The 20618-nt window shown below is 50.8% G+C and overlaps 1 protein-coding gene across 1 annotated transcript in view; it reads left to right on the top strand.

Moving 5' to 3' along the window:
- LOC102450331 (uncharacterized) overlaps positions 1–18777 on the top strand; it is a 317538-nt gene extending 298761 nt beyond the window's left edge. Inside the window, 10 exon segments of the mRNA XM_006125203.4 lie at positions 875–1054; positions 3490–3684; positions 4816–4995; positions 5810–6042; positions 8227–8356; positions 10570–10701; positions 12988–13231; positions 13796–13873; positions 17074–17171; positions 17174–18777. Coding sequence (XP_006125265.2) covers positions 875–1054; positions 3490–3684; positions 4816–4995; positions 5810–6042; positions 8227–8356; positions 10570–10701; positions 12988–13231; positions 13796–13873; positions 17074–17171; positions 17174–17386 — 1683 coding nt within the window. The 3' untranslated portion in view covers positions 17387–18777.
- Positions 18778–20618: the final 1841 nt, after the last annotated feature.

Here is a 20618-nt window from a genome sequence, read left to right as displayed (position 1 = left end):
TCATCTAGACTACGCGGAAGATTCGAAAGAGGATTCCTGTGGAATTTGCATATCTTCTTCCAATCTCACTTTCGAAAGCAGAGCTTTCAAAAGTGAAGTAATGAAGATGCATTTTTTTCGGCAACCCCCTCTTTTTCAAAAAGCTGTGTAAACCTCATTTTTTGAGGAAAAGAGGCTTTTCGAAAAAGGGGGGGTTGTCGAAAAAAGCCACCTCTTAATTACTTTCACTTTCGAAGCTCTGCTTTCAAAAGTGAGATCGGAAGAAGATATGCAAATTCCCACGGACTTTGCATATCCTCTTTCAAATATTCTGCATAGTCTAGATGAGCCCTAAGGTGCTATAGCACCACTCATTTTTTTACTGGGGGTTTTATGTTACAGATTAACACGGCTGCCCCGGAGACTTGTAGAATAAGAACCAGTTGGTCACTTCAAACTGGTCCCATACTAGGGCAAGGAGGGGCTAGCCTGCAGCAGGAGCCCCTAAAAATCAGGAGTGGGAGCCTCCTGAAGCATGCAGCAGTGCTGTCTTCTCCAGCCAGCTCCACTCGGCTGGACAGTGTTGAGTGTGGGCAGGGAGAATGGCACAGTTCTGTCCTCCTCCTGTTCACAGCAGGGTGACTTGTGCCATGGGGCAGTATCCGGAACACTGGTGTGTTCAGAGAGTGGCTAATCTCACACACACACACACACACACACACACACACACACACACACACACACACACTAGCTCCTCCCCTCCCCCCCCCACACAAGGTAGCCCCAAACATTTGGATTTCGGCTCCGTGAGTATCCATGTGGGCCCGTGCTCGCTGCGTGAAATGAATCTATGGGTGGTAACCGGTTGCCAATGCTTCACTTGCTCTGTTCCCAGCTCATCAGCGATGGCAGCGTGGTGTATGCAGAGGCCCTCTGGGACCATGTCACAATGGATGACCAAGAGCTGGGATTCAAGGCTGGCGACGTCATCGAAGTGATGGATGCTACCAACAAGGAGTGGTGGTGGGGGAGGATCCTGGACAGCGAAGGCTGGTTTCCAGCCAGCTTTGTACGGGTAAGGACCTGCGCATTGTTTTTAACCCTGCCCCATTAACACCAGCTTCCTGATGGCAGTGCGCCAAGCACTTCTGTGGCTGGAGGGGTGGGATGCAGATTGCACCGGCGATCAGTGCACGTACAGTGCTGCTTCTCTTTTACTGCTGTGCTCAGCTGAAGCCTCGGTGGATCTCTCCATTTGCCAGTGTATGGGCCCCATCATAATTCAGTTGAAAGCAAAGGAGCCATGCAGAACCTCTGCCCTCTGGGAATGTGGCCCTACACGCCCCATAGATTGCATGTGACAGGCGTGGTGAAGCAGATGGGTGGTGTGTGATTTGGATAGTGCAGGAGTGGGGTTCATTCCTTCCTGCTGCTTTCCCAGATGTGCGAGTTCCCCTTACTCCTGGGAGAGGACGAGAGCTCAGGCAGGCGGAGCGCATGGGCCACGTGTTTTCCTTCTCTTTCCAAGAGGGAATTTTCATTCCATGGGGCGAGCTGCAGTTCTCAGTGTGGAGGTCCGGCTCGCTGTTCATGGGCAGTCTCTCCACTAGAGTAACTGGGCATTGATATGGGGCACTTCCGATCTCTCGGGACACCTGGGTTCTCTTCCTTTTGTCCTCGCACAAATTGCCCAACACAATCTGTGAATGGCAGGAGAGGGCCGGGAGCAAAAGTCCTGGCTGGGGGTCTGACTGGAACGTAAACGTTCTGAAATCTTTTGCTTGGGGCGGAGCAGGAGGCGAAGAAGAGGTGCCTAGTCTCCTCCTTTGTAGCCTCACAGTCCCTCACAGCAATCCTGCTCCAGAGGCTACAGTTTGTAAAGGAGATCACTTGGATGTGGCCCCAGCCCTGACCTTCCATGGGGACAGAACCATTTCCGGGAGTCCCCTCTGCCTGCGCCCCACTCTGGGGTCGCACTGGAGGAGCTTCAGGTTGTTGCCTACTAGGTGGACCTATGTCCCTCTTGGGTAGTAAAACCTGTGGTGAGACAGCAGCATTTCTGTTGCTGATGGGCATGATCAGTGCTGGCCTTTAAAAGGGCAGGATGCCAACTTCTCCTGCTGGGAAAACGGATGGCTCCTTGGTCAAGCAACCCAAGCATGGCCAGTTATCACCTGGCCTCTGAGCTATTTCAAGCGAGAGCTGAAGGGAGGGGAGTATAAGAGCAACTCTGGCTAACCTGGGCTCCTCAGAGTGCCTTGATTCTATGCCGTCCAGATTCAGTTGTGGGTCAAACATGGAGGTTTCACTGGTTTTGCTGGGCCGTGCTCTCCTGCTAGCAACGAAGGAAAATCGGCCACAGCTTTGGTTCATCAGCGTTTGTCAGTGCTGTTGACTGGAATGACTCAATTTAGTGATGACTGAGTAGCCATCATTCTGTATTGCATGGCTGCCGGGTGTGTGATCGTGCTGATGTCACGCATTTTAACTCCATAGAAATCGAAGCAAACTCTTTATATCAATGCAATATTTGTAGCACTAAAGTGGCTGAGGTGGAGTGGACATTTGGAAAATGGCATTGCGTGCTCCTTACTTCAATGTTCTTTATTCTCTCCAAAGCATTTTGTTGGAGACTTTTTGAAATATTATTAGATATCCAGATGGGGTACCCTGAGATCTGTTAAATATGCACTTGGGCAGTACCGGATAAAAGAACTGCACTGAAAATTGCATAAAATTAACTAACAGCGGTATTAGTATCACTGATAAGGTAAACTTCACAGCAAGTACTCTTATGAAAATGTGTGATATTTTTGCCTATACACATGCTGTGCTGCCATCCAGTGGTTATTCTGTAGAAAGCAAGAGTCTCCTATTGAATGCGGTTACATTGAGATGTGTCTTCATATGCCAACACTGGCACCTAGAGTCAGTTTGAATGAAGAAAAGTTTTATTGCTGTAAAGCTTAAAAGTAATGAGTGTCCTTTAATTTGCTCTTTAACAAAGATTATCAAGGCAGAGTTTATCTGTTGATTTATTCCCTACCCCCCCCCCCCCCACACACACACACACAAAAGCCCTCGGTCGTGACTAGTGAAGCATGCTGAGGTGCTTTCCCTTGATGCATACGTATTTCCTCACATCACACCTGTGATCCTTCCATCCAAGAGGGAGCCTGTCAGCGTCACACCTCAATTAACGGGAGCAGGAGGTTGGGTGACATGACGGACCAAACAGGCAGATCTACTGACTCCTGCCAGAATTCCTCCCTCCCCACCTCCAGCCAGTCTGTAGACCCTGGTGCTGGATATTTCATTATAGGGGACACTGGCTAACCAGTCTGTGAGCTCTAGGAACAGGATAGGGAGGAAGTGCTGCGCACAGCAGTCCTGCTGTCCCCAACACGCCCGTCGTGGTGGGAGCAGGGTCTAAGTTAGTGACGCAGATACAATGAGTGAAAACAGGGAAAGCAGGCGCTGTTACCCACTGGATACCCCTGTGTTTGACAGCTGCGGGTGAACCAGGATGAGCCCATGGAAGACTATCCTCTGAAGGTAGAGGACGGCAAAGAGGAGGATGCCAGCACCACTGCCCGGCGTTATGGGGTGGGGCAAACAAGCAAGGACCAAATGAGGACCAACGTTATCAACGAGATCATCAGCACAGAGAAAGACTACATCAAACACCTGAAGGACATCTGTGAGGTAACGTGGCTGGGACTGAAGGAGTGTGACCCAAATGCACGAACTGAACCCACGTGAAGAGATCCCCAGTTTCCACCCTGCTATGCTGTCCTGTGCTCTTCCTCTCTCTCTCTCTCTCTCTGGCTGTGGGTTACTCTTCTCCCCTTAGGAAAGAGCCCTTGCTAAGCAGAGCTGTGGCTCTGTCAGAGACCAGTGTGCTGTGTGACTGGCAAGTCTGCCCAAATCTCTTCAGCCTACCCCGTGTAATTCCTGGCCATGTTCAGGGAATGGGGAATACTGATCCATTCCAGGAATATCTCAAATGCCCTTTTATTTAGGGCGCACAGAGTCCTGATGAAACGTAATTAGTTGAATTCCCCACGCCAAGGCGACTAGAATTCTAGCACTGCTGTGTTCTTCGTGAACGGAACGGCGTGAGGTGGTAGGCTCAGAAATGCCAGCCTTCATGCCAATCCCATGCTCCGCCATCAAAACCCTGGGCAGTGTCTGGCTGGTTAGAGCCTCCGCTTCTGAATATTCTGACATCTCCTGTCACAGGTGAGAGCTCTTGTGATGCACGGAAGACGTGATAAATGGTGATAGCAGCTTTGCCTGCACATAGCACCTTTCCTCCCCCTAACACTTTGCAAAAGGCATGCCCCAACATACCCCTCCACTGCAGGCTCCCTCCTCCCCCCAGGCTGGAGGGAGGAAGCCAACTAGGCTAAATGTCGCACCCAGCAGGGGAACCAGAGACAGTTTTATCCAAGGACTCCGGGGCAAGCTCTGGCTTTTACAGAGAGTGTTCCAGTCTCCTCATCACTGTCTGTGTTTTGCACCTTTCTTTCTCCCTTGTCCAGTCCAGATGTGACCCAGTCTTGGCGTGCGAGCCCAGGCCCTCAGCTGGTGTAAATCAGCACGGCTCCATCAATGGAGTGGTGTCGATTTACACCAGCTGAGGGTCGGGCCTTTTGGGCGTAACCAGAATATCTGGTACCCATAGAGAGAGTTCGTGATTTGCTGCAGGAGGTTCCATTGTGCAGGTTGAACCACTGAGTATGCATCAATAACTTTTTCCATTGACTCCAGTGATCTGTGGATCAGGCCCTAGAGCAAGGACCAACCACCCCTTGCAAATCTGACTCCCCTCAGGGTTACATTAAGCAGTGCCGTAAGAGGGCCGACATGTTTACGGAAGAGCAGCTGAAGACCATCTTTGGGAACATCGAAGACATTTACAAATGTCAGAAAAAATTCGTCAAAGCGCTGGAGAAGAAATTCAACAAAGACCATCCACACCTGAGTGAGGTCGGCTCCTGCTTCCTGGAATACGTGAGTTGGTTTGGCGCGTCTCTGTGGGAGAAGGGTAGTGGGGGAGATGCTAGCTGTGGTGGGCCAGACGAGAAGTCTGGTATTTCTCCGATGGGGTTTTAAACTTTGGATTTTTTACAATTAAATGCATAGTCCTGCCGGTGGCCAAAAAAACCTTCCCAATTAGACTGCAGAAAAAGCTGCTTTGCTGAGTGCTGTATCTCCATTGGGGGTGACAACTCTGTAGCCTAATGTTACCATTTGCAGGCCAATATTTTAAGTGCTGCACTGCTCAGCATTTCATCAGAAACCTCCATCCAGGTAGGATACAGTGGTCTCTGCAGTACATGGGATGTTGGACGCATACTAGTCTGCCTGATAATTAGCATCTGCCATAACTTTGATTTGGCATCACCCAGGCAAACATATAGGCCATTTATCAGATGAGCCTCTTCACCCTAGATTGGCATAATGGGGGTGTGGGTGTGGGTGTGGGTGTGGGGTGGGGGTGGGTGGGCGTAGTTGGGGTGGAGGGGGTGCACGTGTAGATCCATCACGGAGAGTATAGGCCCACCTGGGAAAGCTGTAGGTCAGCACACCTGGCAGTACCCACGACCATCGGGCACAGAGAGCCAGCAGGGAGAGGCATGGAAGAGACAGGTGGTTCCCTAGATGGACAGGTGGGTGGAGTCCCTCTGTTGGGGAGCATGTACTGTAGGTGTTCTGGGAAGAGGGGCCAGCATTGGGTGGAGGATGGCCGAGATCTGCAACACTTTCAGGTCCAGACATTGATCTGAGATTACCACGAGAACTTGCCTTTTCATCCTCCCCTCAGCAAACCGAGTTCCAGATATACTCCGAGTACTGCAACAACCACCCCAATGCATGCACGGAGCTCTCCCGACTCGCCAAAGTCAACAAGTACGTCTACTTCTTTGAAGCCTGCCGCCTGCTTCAGAAGATGATCGACATCTCTCTGGATGGGTTTCTGCTGACCCCAGTGCAGAAAATCTGCAAGTATCCACTACAGCTGGCTGAGCTGCTCAAATATACCAACCCTCAACACAGGTAGGTGTGGCATGTGGGGGACGTACTTACATGCACCTGGGAATAGGCAGTTCGAGCCCTGTTGTCTTGGTGTGACAGTGAAAAGATACTCATGATGAGCTGTATGTTGTGTCACCGTTCTGTGCTGGGCCCTGGTACTGGCTATATCCTTGTCTAGTAGGCAGACACCGAGTGTGCCCTCCCTGTGAAACAGGTGTGAAATCACTACTCTCCCATCTGTTCATATTGTGGTTACTTCCTCATTTGGGCCCCAAGAGTGATATTAGCACAGCCAATAGGCCTCAAGAGTTAATGTGTGCTTCTTTTGCTGGCTGTGCAGGAGCAAAGCATAAAATACTGTAGGTCCTACCAAAACAGAGGCTGTTTTTCTGAGAGAGCCTGAGAAGTGTCGTGCCTGAGAGGATGGGCTCTTCAGCCAGAATTAACCAGGGGTGTCTGTGTGGCTGATACTCCAGGTGTGAGGGGAGGAGTAGATTTTGCCTGCTGCTGTCCTATGGACCGGTGGATTCATGGGGAGCACAGGCAAACACGTTGCCTGTAGTAACTGTGCACTCCTTGTGGAGATCTTCTCCACAGCACAAATGGGCAGGCACAGTTCACCTACTTGGGGTCTGGGCTGCTTCAGCCCCCTCCGTACAGTCCAACCCCCAGCTTTGAAACCTCTTCTTGGGATATATTGCATGGCTGTGTTTGTTCCATGATTTCAACTGGAAATGAGGACTTTCAAGTTCCTAATGACCACACTGATGTTTTTCAGAACTACTGTGTGTGTGCGCGCGCGTGCGCACACTGCAGCGCCTCCTGCTGGTCAGTCTGGGAATTAGCTCTGTGTAACTCGAGTGCACTACCTCTCTCAGTCCTCCAGGGGTACTGGCAGTCCTTGGTCTAGCCCCTCCCTCAGGGGCAAGACACAGTCTGTTATGTGGCCAGCCTCTCCAACAGCTAGTAGGGCAATGTGGGGGGGGGCCTGCCCACTACTCTGGATCCCAGCCCAGGAGCCATCTAGGGGCAGCCTCCTTCAGTCCCCTTTACAGCCTTCGTTCCCCAAGCCACTTCCCAGTAGCTCTTGCACCCGCTCAGCCTTGTATCAAGGCAGCAATCCAGCAGTTATTGGCCAGAGCTCCATCCTGGGTCCTTCTCCCTGGCTAGCCAGGGAGAGACTCTGTTTTGCTCTGCTGAGCTGCCCTTTATATCAGGGCTGCCTCAGCAAACTGTCTTCTGGTTGGCTTCCAGTAAGCTCTTTCCTGATTGGTTGGGGCTCTGCACAGGCTCCCTTTAGCCTGCTTTAAACCCATCTAGCCAGAATGGGGCAGCCACCCTACTACAGTGTGTCTTATTAAATTTGTAAACACTGTGTTGTGAAACTAATTATATCCAAGTATGTAGTGCAGTGGGTGCCAAGAGATTTTGGAACTGGCAAGACACACCAGCACTCTTCTTCCAGGGCTAGATTGAACATGAAGTCCCAGAGGAAGTGAGGTGGTAACAGACGGTATGTGGGCTGGGTTAAGGAGAGTCTGTCCTTCTACAAATAGCTGCATTTCTGAACAGACTTGGCCTGTGACTAGTGTTAATTAAATCTTTAACGATAATAGCTTGAAAGCAGTGTGTCTTTAACAATTGCACTTCAAGAATCATTTTTTTTTCTGTTGGACAAAATAGTGGCTTTACATCTCCAGAGAAACCAGACTCTTAAAACAACAGGTATTTCACACCTTGTGGGTCAGACTTTCAGATCCTCCGCCCTCCCATTCAGAACTGGCTTTCATAACAGCTCAGCTCCTTTCAGAATCAGACTTCTTATTTTGGTGCCCACGCAGGAGATGAGTTCTTCTGGAAATGTGGCCTACAGGGCTCTCTGTATGATACCCTTCAAGTGCTTTAGAGCTGTAGTCTAGAAGATCCTGGGTCCTGCTGTGAGGGCAGGGGACTGGACTCGATGACCTCTCGAGGTCCCTTCCAGTTCTTGTGTTCTGTGATTCTGTGTATCACCAGTGAATGACAGAACCAGGAATGGAACCCAGGTCTAGTCCTGGCTTGAGTGCCGGGGACTAAATTTAGTGTCCCTTCCAGTTCTGTGGTTCTCCAATTGCCAGCTCTGTGCGCCGGTCACTTTACTCTGGAGTTGAAGCCCTTTTGGATTCCACTCTGGTTGTGTTGACATCCCAATCTGTTTCACCCTAGGGATTTTAAAGATGTTGAAGCTGCCTTAAACGCCATGAAGAACGTCGCCCGACTGATCAATGAGAGAAAGAGGAGGCTGGAGAACATAGACAAAATTGCCCAGTGGCAGAGTTCAATAGAGGACTGGGAGGTGAGCAGATTTAAGGGTCCCACAGGGTGAATAGAGCCCCCAAGGGATTACTTTATATGGCCTGCTAATACAATCACCTTCTGTCACACCCATGTGTGTTGATTTTTTTTTTTGTATTACATGCTGTCACATAAATCAATCATTTAGTATTTGAACTATTTTCAAGCATTATTGAGGCAGGCCGAGCTGGCATCTACTATTCTAAGTGAAACCCTTCAGAGAGTTATCAGGCCCTGACAGATACAATGGCATCTGACTTCCCTATAGTATTTGTACATGCTCGGAAACACTCTTTTAAAAATCAGTTTTATTTATTTTTTAAACAAAAAAACCTTCTTGTTTTCTAGAGTTCAGTGAATGTGTTCGATTAAATTACCCCTCCCCCCATCAGCTCGTGTAAAGTGACATCACTCCTCTGAGACCAGAGGGTTTGGCTCATAGTATCTGCTGTGAGCAGGTGATCCTGATCTGTCAAATGGTGCTGAATCCAGAACAAAATGTCCTTTTCTGCATATACCTGGCCAAATTGGTGCCCAGGGAATGGGGGCGGGACAGCATGCTCCCCCCATGGAAGGCCGGGGTCGTCCTCCGCTGTTGTGGTGGAAGGAGATCATGTGGTGAGAACTGGGCCTGCAAATTTCCCCCAACTGTGAGCTCAACTGGAAAAAATATGCTTAAGTTCCTAAGATGTCACAATGGCTTCAGCCAACAAATGCTGATGGAAAGAAGATGCAAAGGGAAGACAGACTCAATCAATCCAAACCAAACGGCCTTCTCGTGTAATTCCAGGACAATGTTAAGGTCTCGCTTAGTAACCAAGGGAACTGCGCAGCTGGAAATCAATGAACCAAAACTGGTGTACAAGAAACTAGGCCTAATTGGTGGACAGGACTGCGGACAGGGGGCTGGGCAAAAGGGGCAACTGCCCTGGGGCCCAGCGATTCAAAGGGGCCCAGGTCTCCCGGCCACCATTGCTGCTAATGGCAGCAGCCGGATCCCCGACCCCTTTGAGTCTCCGCCTGAGCGCCGCTCTGACAGGGGGACATGCCGCAGTCTGGGCAGTGCTGAGGGCTGGCTGTCCCTGGCCCTGCCCCTCAGGCCTGAGGCCCCGCTCATTCCGGGGCGCAGAGGCACTCCCACACACACCTAGCCCCAGGGCCCGCAGTGGCTGTTGGGGGACAAAATAATGAGAGGACCGACTATCCACCCATCATTCTCTTTTGAGGGATCCTTAAGGAAAGAGACATTGGGGGGGGGCAGGGGAGGCTGGGAACTGGCTACTAGAGCGAGCTTCACCAAAATGGCTGCTGCCCCCCATCATCTCCTGGGATGCTGGACTTCAGCATCCTGGCGCTGGAGATATCCTGAGCAGAGCAGGCCAGGGGGAGCCTGTGGAATCCCAGATGCCACCTCAGAGGAACTGGAATTGGACTTCAGTGGCAGCAGCAGTAAGAGCTCCAGCCCATGTTGGTTAACTTCTCCCTTCCCCTAAAGAACAGTTATTACCGTCTTCGATACCACCTAAGAGATGTCAGACAAGGCAGCTTTTCCCTCTGAAATCTCTCCTGCTAAAGGGAAAGGGAACAAGAACCCTTGTTAAGATGAAAGCCTCGTGTAATGCTTCATAGTTCAGCTGCTTGAACTTGTTCCCCCTTCTTCTCTGTATCTGGAATAAAAGGTTAAGGATTTTGAGGAGGGCGTTTGCCTTGGTTCTAAGCAGGCTGAGGTCTCTGTCCACCAGAACCTTGTTTAACGCTGTCGAATGTTGGACAGTGACTGGGTTATGTTAACGCCGTTAGTCCATTTATTCCAGCTACATTCCCACAACAGCCTCCCTCTCCTTTTCCACCCCCTGCCTGTTCACAGAGGAGGACTGCATCCCGAACACACCAGTTTTGGTTCATTGGTTTTAGGCTGCAGATGTCTCTTATGTACCAGATGTGATCTTAACACAGGGATTGTGTTATCTCAGGAGGCCCTTTTGTTTGGACTAATTCAGTCTGTCCCACTTTTGCCCCTTTTCCCATCAACAATTTTTATCAGCGGTTATTGCGACATGTTACGTATGGTCACCTAAGATCCGGGATGTTAGAGCAGGGACCCCCCCATTTAACAAATCAAGCCCAGGCACCTACGTCAGGCTGAGTTCTTCCGATTGCTCCCTTTCCTGGGGCAAACTGATGTGCTCTCTGTGGTCCTGCTGCCACTGGCAGGGTGAAGACGTCCTGGTCAGAAGCTCAGAACTCATCTATTCTGGAGAATTAACCAAAATCTCCCAGCCTCAAGCGAAGAGTCAACAGAGAATGTTCTTCCTCTTTGATCACCAGCTGGTCTGCTGTAAGAAGGTAACTTGAGCAGCCCGTCTCTACCTCTGTGGAGTGCGAGAGCCACCGAGGTCCGATCACATCCGTCTCAGTTCAGTTTTACTTGTTACAGTCCCCTCCCCGGGAGAGTCAGTCTGTAGGTTGATAGACTTGTCTGTCTGTCTGTCTGTCTGTCTGCCAGAAGAGAAACATGGCTACGGTTGGGTGTCTGACTTCCAGCTCACTCCGTTCAGATAGCCCGCCCTCACAGGGAAAGGGTGGAGCATTACAGCGCCCATGTTGTATTATAGGAACCCCCAGGCAATAGCCTTTAAGGAACGGAAGGGATCCCAACCCTTAAACCTGTCTGTTGTCTCTGGAGGGAGCAGGCCCAAAGCCCACTGATGCCAGTGAGAATCTTCAATTGGCTTGGGCACAGGCTGAGGATGGTGAGGACGGACCAACACATTTCATGCAGTGTCCTGCCGTCTGGTGCTTTCCCCTGAATGGGGAGAGCTGAAAGACCAGTTCTGTGTCCTGTTCAGGGAAGGACAATACGGGCCACAGACCCTTTCCACCCCTTACTCTGTCTCTGAAAGCTCCTTCTGAGTTTGAGCAAATTCACAGGCCTGGTTTTCAGGGTCGCTGAGAGCTCCCAGCTCCAGGTGAAGTCAAAGACTCTGCACCCCTGAAAGCCAGCCCCCCCCCCCCTCGTCGGGAGGCCAGTGTCACTTGGCTTGTATCCCTGGGAATGCTGGCTGGGCACAGCCACTTGTAGAAGCACAAAGGCTCAGCTGTGGTTGTGGCCTAGTGCGGAGAAGACAGGGCTCTTTCCATGGCACCTCGGCCAACGCTTTTCGCTGAGCGCTTGACCCAGTTCATGTTTCTTCACTCCCAGTGAGAATCTCAAAATCCTAAAATCCCACAGCTGGAAGAGACCTCAGGAGTCATTGAGTCCAGCCCCCTGCCCAAAGCAGGACAAATCCCAACTAAAACATCCCAGCCAGGACTTTGTCAAGCTGGAACTTAAAAACCTCTAGGGATGGAGATTCCACCCATCCCAGTGCTTCCCCACCCTCCTAGGGAAATAGTTTTTCCTAATATTCAACCTGGACCTCCCACACTGTAACTTGAGACCATTGCTCCTTGTTCTGCCATCTGTCACCACTGCGAACAGCCTCTCTCCAGCCTCTTTGGAAGCTCCCTTCAGGAAGTTGAAGGCTGCTATCAAATCCCCCCTCGCTCTTCTCTTCTGCAGACTAAATAAGCCCAAATCCCTCAGCCTCTCCTCATAGGTCATATGTTCCAGCCCCCTGATCATTTTGGTTGCCCTCCACTGGACTTGCTGCGATGTGTCCACACCCTTTCTGCAATGAGGGCCCCAGAACTGGACACAATACTCCAAGTGTGGCCTCACCAGAGCTGAATAAAAGGGAAGCTTTGTCTCAGAAGCTAGTGCTGGCTGCATTTGTCACCAGTGATGTTAGCAGGAAAATCCAGTCCTGCATTTTGAGGCTTTTTAAGCTCTTGCTCCCTTGCACTGTCATTAATATGGAATAATACCTAGGGATGTAAAATCCTGATTAATTGGCTGACCCAGTTAAACAAATCATTGAAGCAGATAACCAAGTGAAGGGGGTGAGCAGGGGAGGAGAGCGCTCTAGCCAAGTTGGAGTGCCCCTCCCTGCCTGCCACTGGGCTGGAACGCTCCCCATCTCCCAACGCAGGCAGGGGCTGCGCCAGCCTGGCCAGAGCAGCCCCTTGCCATGGAGAGAGGCTGCTTTGGCCAGGTGCCCGGCCCCCACAGGCAGGGACTACACTGGAGTAGCCCCCTGCCCAGCAGGCTCCAGCCCCACCGTTAAAGGTTAACTGGTTAACAGGTTAAGCCTTCACATCCTAGTACCAGCACGGAGGAGTTGTCGGGCTTAGTCACTCGTAGAGCCACGGAATCAGGGCTCTTGCAGGAGCCTGCGCTTGCCCGTCAAGCGTGGCGGGAAAGGGGCGGTGAGCGGCAGGCGCACTCTGGTGTGGCTGGGAGTTGTGGCCGTGTCTGTCGTCACACTCCCGGAAGTGTAGCCCTGCCTCGCTACATGCTCCACCTGCCACAGAAATTGCTCCACCTCTTGTGGGAAGCCTGCAGCCAGCATCAGAAAGGGGAGTTCAAAAACACCGCTACCGGGTGGAGGGGCCAAATATTTGGTGTCATTGTTTCCCCCCCAAGCAATAGTGCTCGTCAATAAGGTAATGGGCGTCTGTTGCAGCTAGGGAGAGACAGGAAGTGCGTGCGTGGGAACTGGAGACCGTTACAATGAAAATAATCTCTCCCAGGATCTCCTGCGCCGGGACATCCTCTATTATAAGAGTCGGATCAACATGGATGACATGGAAGTGGTGGACGTGGAGGACGGGAAGGACAAGGACTTCAATATCAGTGTGAAAAATGCCTTCAAACTGCTGTGCGGGGACCCTGAGGAAGTCCACTTGTTCTGTGCCAAAAAGCCGGAACAGAAACAACGCTGGCTCAAGGCATTCGAGAATGAAAGGAAACAGGTTCAGCTTGACCACGAAACTGGTATGGAAAGGCTGCCTGCCTAGCGGGGCCCTCCAGCACACTGAATGCAAATGTATGCAAATGCAATACATGCCTCTCTGGCCCGGGGCTGGGCTGCAGATGGGTGTCTTCTGCATGATGTTTCTTTTCCCCTCTGCTCATTGTGCAAACAGAGCAGAGAGCAAGCACTGGCGTGAGGACTTAGGGAGCTGCTAAAATCTTTTGCCTGCCTTCTTGACCCATGCAATAGGCTGGGATGTTAGTTATGTATTTTTCTTCCCATTGTGGGGGTAGAGACAGTCTTGGATTCTGTACGTGCCACATGAGGCACATGCTGCATCTTGCAAAAACTTGGCTGAGCGCCCCGTGCACATACACTCCCCCACTGCTGGGCCCCCCAGAACATGGCCCGGGGCTCCTGTCCCCCTATGGGGCTGTGCCCGAGGAGCACAGTCAGGCCCATGGCGATGTGTTCCTCCCCTCACGGCCCTTTCCTGGGCTGTGCCACGAGCCCCACGGGCGTGGGAGGAGCTAGCTGGAGAACTAAGCGGCTCTGCTGCTAACTGTCTTGGTTTTATCTTTAAGGGTTTTCAATCACAGAGGTGCAGAAGAAGCAGGCGATGCTGAATGCCAGCAAACAGCACCACACCGGAAAGCCTAAGGGTGAGTGAGGCTCTTTGTTTGCTCCTACGCACACCAGCACGTTGAAAACCTGACTTCAAGTAAGCTTGAGCTGAGCGCTCCATGAATTGTCCCCTCCCCCAAGCTCTTGGAGCTTGATAAGTATTAACTCTTCTCTGACCACTGGGGCAGGTTTTAAGACCTTTATTCCAGTGGCACTTGGGATGGTGGAGAAGAAAATGTGCAGAGTCAAGAATGAGACGCGATTGCTCCTGGGTTAGCAATAGCTGCTCTAATTTTCTGTTGCTCCACGTTTATGGAAACTAGGAACAAAGCTGGTCAAAATGAAGAGCAAAAAAATAAACCTGCAAATGTTACCAGCACGTACGGATCAGGAAACAAATTCATTAGTGCAGTCAAGGTTACATGAAAATCCAGACTTCCCAATAAACATGCACATGCCCCACATTACACAATCTGAACATGCCGATAAACAGATGAGCAATGTTTCAGTGCAACTCCCAGTGCGGTGGTTTTGTTTATAGAGACATTGAGAATTAGCTACTCTGATGACCAAGACTGCATTCCGGGGTGACATAAAGAACATTTAGCCTCCTATTCCTGTACCAATAAGGGTACAACTACACTACAGAGGAAGATAGACGCTGCCGCTGTAGATATTCCAGGGTTTGAATTAGCGGTCGAGTTAAGACAGCTAATTCTAACTAAGAGAGGCACACTGGTCAATGCCGGTAGTCCTGCTTCCACGAGGAGTAAGGGAAGTTGAAGGAAGAGTGTTTTCCCTTCAACTTCCTGCAGTGTGGACAGCGCCAAAAGCCGAGTTTAAACTACTTTGATTTCAGCTACACAATTAACGTAGCTGAAGTTGCGTAGCTTAATTCAATTTTGTCCCATAGGGTAGACATACCCAAAGAGTCTATAGCTAAGCGTAATCTAAGGACTCTCACAGTGACTGCAGACAGTGGAAGAGAAACCAGAAGCTAGTTGCCATCCAGGCAACAGCCGCTTCTTGCCTCGATGGGAGACATGAATTGTCACAAACCTTGATCCCACTCCCTACCGTTACTGGTAAGAGGGACATGACTAAGGATGTCCACTGGTGGGTCTTGTTTCAGTGAGGTGGAACGCTAAAGAGGAAGTGACTAATCCCTCACTAACTGCCTGCTACCGTACTGAGAGCAGTTGTCTCCTAGCGAGCTAGAAAATGCCCCGTTCTGAGGAGGTCATATTTTTGTTGGATCGGCCCTTTGTTACTTGCTGACGAGAAAGAGGACGCAGAGAAAGAGCCATGACAGGGAAATACAATCTGGTGAAATTAATGTATTTTCCATGCTGTGAAAATTACTCAGCGTCGTAGCTTTCTATTGCATCCCATTATATGTTAATTTTCCCTGAAGAAGCTGATTGTACGGCATGTGATTAGTGTCAGTCAAGTGGCACTACCAAAAGGTTTGGGGCGGGCTGGCCGGTAGGCTCAGAGAGGTGGGAATTGTCACTGCACTCGCCAGTCTTAGCTCTGCCAGTGAGATTCAGCAAACCAGTATTTCCTGGCTACAAGGGCCGGTCTGTGTGTCCAGTCATGGGTTCGCATTCCAGCCCTCAGACAGCTGAAAGTAGCTAAGGGCAGCTTCTGCTTCTGAGAGGCTTGGAGGGCGTCTGGCTGGAGATTAGACTTCCCCTCTCAGCCTCCAAAGCCAGGTCCCCACACGATTTGAATGGGGCAGCAGGAAGGCAAGCGAGAGGGGTTTTCGGGGAACTTGGGGACAGTCAAAGGGGCAGTGAGGTTAAGGTCTGTGGGGAGGGACATTTGCTTTCTCTGGGCTTGTGCTGTATTTGGCACAGTGTTGGTGCTACCACACCAGAATGGTTCGTTAAATAACCCCCTTGCTGTACATTGGGATAAGCCAAGTGCAAATGATGAATCATCAAATGTCTGTAGGAGCCAAAGACCAGAATCAGCAGCCTAACGAGGAAGGGTTAGCAGTGGCCGAAGGGGGGTGAGCTCTCTCAGTCACAGGGACGTTTCCCCTGCTTGTGCCTGGCCTGCACTTCCTCATGGACATTACTGCCAGGGGAAGGGTCACATGACCGCTCTGGGGACGCCAGCCTTAGTAGTTGTGCTCCCTCCGCACAGCTTGCCAAGGAACTCGGTCTCTTACCTTTCTATGGTTCCAAAAGCGACAGTGTGGGGAATTGAATACAGATTGGCCATTTATTGCACAACGCTGCAAAAAGCGTAGGGAGCCAGGAGCCGGTCAAGACTTGGAGCCAAGTTATCACTGAAGTTTGGAAGGAGAAGCCAGATCTGCAGCATAAGCTGCCCGGTCTCTCCCTAGTGCAGTGAACCAAGGCCTGGTCTACTCCTAAAACTCCGGTCAACCTAGCTAGGTCGCTCAGGGATGGGAAAAATTGACCCAAGAAAAGTAGCTGAACGGATCTTGATGGAAGAATTCTTGTCTTGACTTCGCTACAGTCTCGTGGATTAACTACAGCGATAGAAACCCCCTTCTCTTATAGCAAGTGTGCGCACTAGGCTGTCGCACTAGGCTGCACTGCCACTGCTGTCCCATTGTAGTGTGTACAGTCTAGATAAGCCTCTTAACTCCAAACACTACTCTGCCCCGAAGGCTTCAAAACCCAGATGTGGACTGGGCCCACTGCTCACTAAGCCATGGCAACGTTCAGACGTTTACAAATACTGGCATGTTTACTATGTGGAACACAGCACGACCGTGGGGTCAGCTAAACCAGTCTCCCAAGCCACCAGAACTGGGTGCTTGTAAGTTTGTCAGCAGCAGGGCGCTGCCAGGTCATGTCTATGCTGCAAAGCAAATCCTGCGCCTGGTCCGTACCAACTGACTCCGGCTCCAGGGGCGCAGGCTTGGGGGCTGTTTCGCTGCAGTGAGGACCTCCAGGCTCAGGCTGGAGCCGGGCTGGTGCGGCCTGCTGTGGGTTTCCCTTTGCAGTGCAGACAGGCCGTGGCTGCCTGTTGTCCACCTGATGCTGCCTCTGAATTCAGAGACACGCTTTGGGCACCTCTAGACCATCGGCTTCATCCTCGAGCTGCCTTTGGGGTCAGACAACTGGAGCCAGAGTAATCTGTAATGGGCTCCAGCTTACTACGGCTAATGCTGCCCAGCTTTGAGAATGACTCTGTAGGAATAGGCCATGGGACTGTGCCAGTCTAATGTTTACGTTTCCCTGTCTCATTGTCTTCACAGCCATCACCAGGCCGTACTACGACTTTCTGATGCGCCAGAAGCACCCTACCCTGCCTACCAACCTCCCCCAGCAGCAAGTCTTCATGCTGGCAGAGCCCAAGCGCAAGCCCTCAAACTTCTGGCAAAACATAAGCCGGCTGACGCCCTTCCGGAAGTGAGGGCTGGCCGCCTGTTTGTGCCTGAATCCCTTCTGAGAAAGCACTTTAGCCATCAGTTCCAGCTGCCGGAGCTCCAGCTCCTCCCACCCTCGGTTTGCAAAGGATGGCGCATGCTCCTTCCTTCCCTATTTATTCTGCAGACTGACTGTACTTGAATGGGTCTGAAACAGGACGCTGTGTTGCGTGTTTTTGTGCCAGTCTAAGTGAGCCAGCCCTGCACAACGCCCGGGAGCTACACAAACCCCAGGAAAAGATCCCGGCAGGATGAAGCCTGAACTGTTTTGCATCTTAAGAGTTTCCTTGTCAGTTACATCTTGAGCCGTTCCTCCCAGCTGTGAACATTGTCGCTGCGTGACAGCTGCCCGAGAGACTCTAGCCGTCGGCCCACACAGAGACAGCAGCTTGTCCAGTGAAACACCTGCCTGCTTGGTGTCAACTGAGCATGCTCGGAACCATCGTTCATTGTTGCTGATGTCATGCACTTTTGGGGGAACTAAACCCTTCTTTCACTGCCCCATCCCAGAGTTCCTCTTCCAGGAAATGGTCCTACAAACTGATTAGCCTTTCTCGGCACACAGAGAAGGCAACAATGATATCGCTGTGCCCTTTTTTTCCTCTTAGTTCAACCCACTGACGAACCATAGTATGTTAATGGTGCCAATCAATCAAACCCACAGCATGAGTGAAGTACACGCATCTTGCAATCTAGTTGATTTTCTTTGATTTCTGTAAAACAATGACTTAGGAAAAAAATGTGCCTAAAATAAATACAGTCTTCAGCTCCTTAGACTCTTTCCACTGTCACTCTGCCATATTTCCTGGCCAATGAACATGTCAAACGTTTGTAATGTGTTTATTTATGGTAAATACAGAACTGTGTATTTTGTAAGTTTGTAATCGGTCCTGTCAGATGTTGTTAACTTGATGCCTGTTCCGTCTGTCTTTAATTTTTTTTATTAACAAAAAACAACGGCCAACATTTGCAAACTTCATTCCCTTAAGTTAGGGTCCTAGCTCCACACCCGGGCACCTTCATACTAAACGCATGAATTTTTCAAAACCGTGGAACACCTACAATCATCCTCCTTCCCCCAAGTCAAGGGGTATTCCAGGTCACCTGCTGCTTTGAAAAAAGAAATCAGACCACTTGCAAGGTGCCTAAATGTGGGATTAAGAGCTTAGCGGTAGGTACACAGGTTTGTAAATTGTGGCCAAAAAGAATTCATTTAATCCTTGGTTAGTAAAAGGAAAGATTTGCCTTACAATAGTGAAAGAGTTAGAAGCCATAATGACTGAATTCCATAGCTTAGGAGGAGGTGCGGGTGGCTGTAAGGAAAACACCCAGCCGTTTCAGCGTTGCTATTGTGAGTAAGCACTAACTGTCTGCAAAGCTCAGAGTTTCAATGTTTGCGGAGACTGTAGCTGACTGAACTCTGGTCAGCCAGGGATATCTGAATTCAGTAGCATGTACAAAGTCATTCTTGCACTATATCTTTCCCCTCACCAGGGGCTACATTTAATTTCATAAAGAAACTTGTAAAAGTGACCCACAGCCGTGTTTGTGTCTTATGCGTTTGTGTCTGTCAGCGTGGCCGCCTCAAAATCCTAGTGGCTACTTCTTGCTGCGTGGGTGGCCATGTGCCACTGGAGGCCATTCTGGAAGTGGCATCTCTCTGGGGACAGCACCTTTGCGAGAGATCCAGAGAAGCCTGGAAAGGTGCTAGCTCTTTGGAACTGAGCTCAGGGCTGCCAGTGTAATTAAAGGCAAACTTCCAAATTCCCGTCAACAGGTTATGGCCCTGAATCGCCTGACAGTCGCTTACAAGCAAGCGCCTCGTGCGGCGTGGGCCATTTCCTGGTGAGATGCTGGATTTAAACAAGCATCCCTGGCTGCCTGAGCCCAGCATTTCCACTCTGCTCTCACTCTTGGGAGGAAGGAGCCGGTAGCACCTTGCCTGAGAGAGCTGGTATGTAGCCAGGCAGCAGCCAGGTAAGGCAACACAAACAGGCTTGGGGCAGGGCCTTTCCTTGGACATGCCCCAACAGAGGTCACTGCCCTTCGTAATCATAGCCACACCTGCTCTTCCTTCGGGCCCACGGCCCCTTACTTTGCAACCTGGCTGCAGGAGCTGGACTTTTCAGATGATTTTTCCAAGTCATAGGGCCAGCACAGGGGTTCAATGCCACAATGGAACCTAGGTATTAAACGATCTGCAAAAGTGGCTTTCTGAGGGCCTGGGCCACGCTGCACCAATGCAGGGGCCTAGTCTGTCACTTCTGCAAGTGCCTCTGCAGGGACCGTAAACGGGTCCCTTGGCCAGCTCTGCTGTATTCAGAGTAAACTGCCCTGAACGGCCACTGCTGGTAGGGCAAACGTTCCTTTGAATACTCATTTGCAGCGCTGCTGTAGCCGAGTTGCACCCAGGCTGTGCACAACAGGGCGAGGGAGAGGGGGGACAATAGCTTTGATTGGGCCTAACCCCGATTGACACTGAGGTTACCTTCTCCAGACCTGAGGAAGAGCTTGGTGAAGCTCATCCGTGTTCCTTCCAGCAAGAGAAGGTACTACAATGAGATCTTACAACTCTCTTACCTTGACTCAGTGCTTTTAATAATCAGCTGGCCTAAGCGAACAGCAGGAAACCTTTCTTTTACTAAGGCACTGGCCTTTTGCGGCTCACGGCTGCACTGCCTGACCATAGTCTTCATGCTGGCTTCCTCTTGCCCATCTGACTCACCTGCACTACTAGAAGCAGGACTAAGCTAGCTAGAGCCATGTGTTCATGCCATGGTCTACCAGCTGGAGCCTGCACAGTTTCACTGGCCCAGAATGGACATGGATTTTTTTCCTAGCCACCCTGCTAGAACCTGGGCATAGGCCTGGCTCCTCAGGAGCCACGGAGAAGGAAGGTCTAAGCTGGCAGTTAGGGACTGAAGTTGGATCCACATGGGCCCAACTATGTTCACAAGACAGGGCTAGATGGAATCCTGGTGCAAAGCCCAGCAGCCAGTCTGGGCTGTTGCCTGCACTAGGCTGGCATGGCTTCTACTGAGCATGTGCCTACATAACCAACAAGCAGGCACACCGTTAACAACTGCGCCCTGGAGACAGCTTTTGAGTACGGTGCAGGTTGTGAACAAGCAGCCTCAGGTCTGTCGACATTTTCTACTCATGTCGCTTACACGGGCTCCCCCGTGGCAGGAAGTGCTGCACACGTCCTTCGAAAAAGCATGTCCTTAGGGAGGTTGAACATCACGGTGCTGCTTGGGGCTGGCTAATGTGAGCCAGTGTTAAAGCCAGCAGCCAGCACAAGGGCCAGCCAAAATTGCTAACAGCTGGTGCTGAAGCAGCATTAGCCACAGTAGTTTCAAAGCCTCAAGATCTGC

This window comes from Pelodiscus sinensis, chromosome 10 (assembly GCF_049634645.1).
Source record: "Pelodiscus sinensis isolate JC-2024 chromosome 10, ASM4963464v1, whole genome shotgun sequence".
In the NCBI taxonomy this organism is placed as follows: domain Eukaryota; kingdom Metazoa; phylum Chordata; order Testudines; family Trionychidae; genus Pelodiscus; species Pelodiscus sinensis.
Note: the sequence above shows the minus strand (reverse complement) of the source record. Positions and strands in the feature narration are given on the sequence as shown.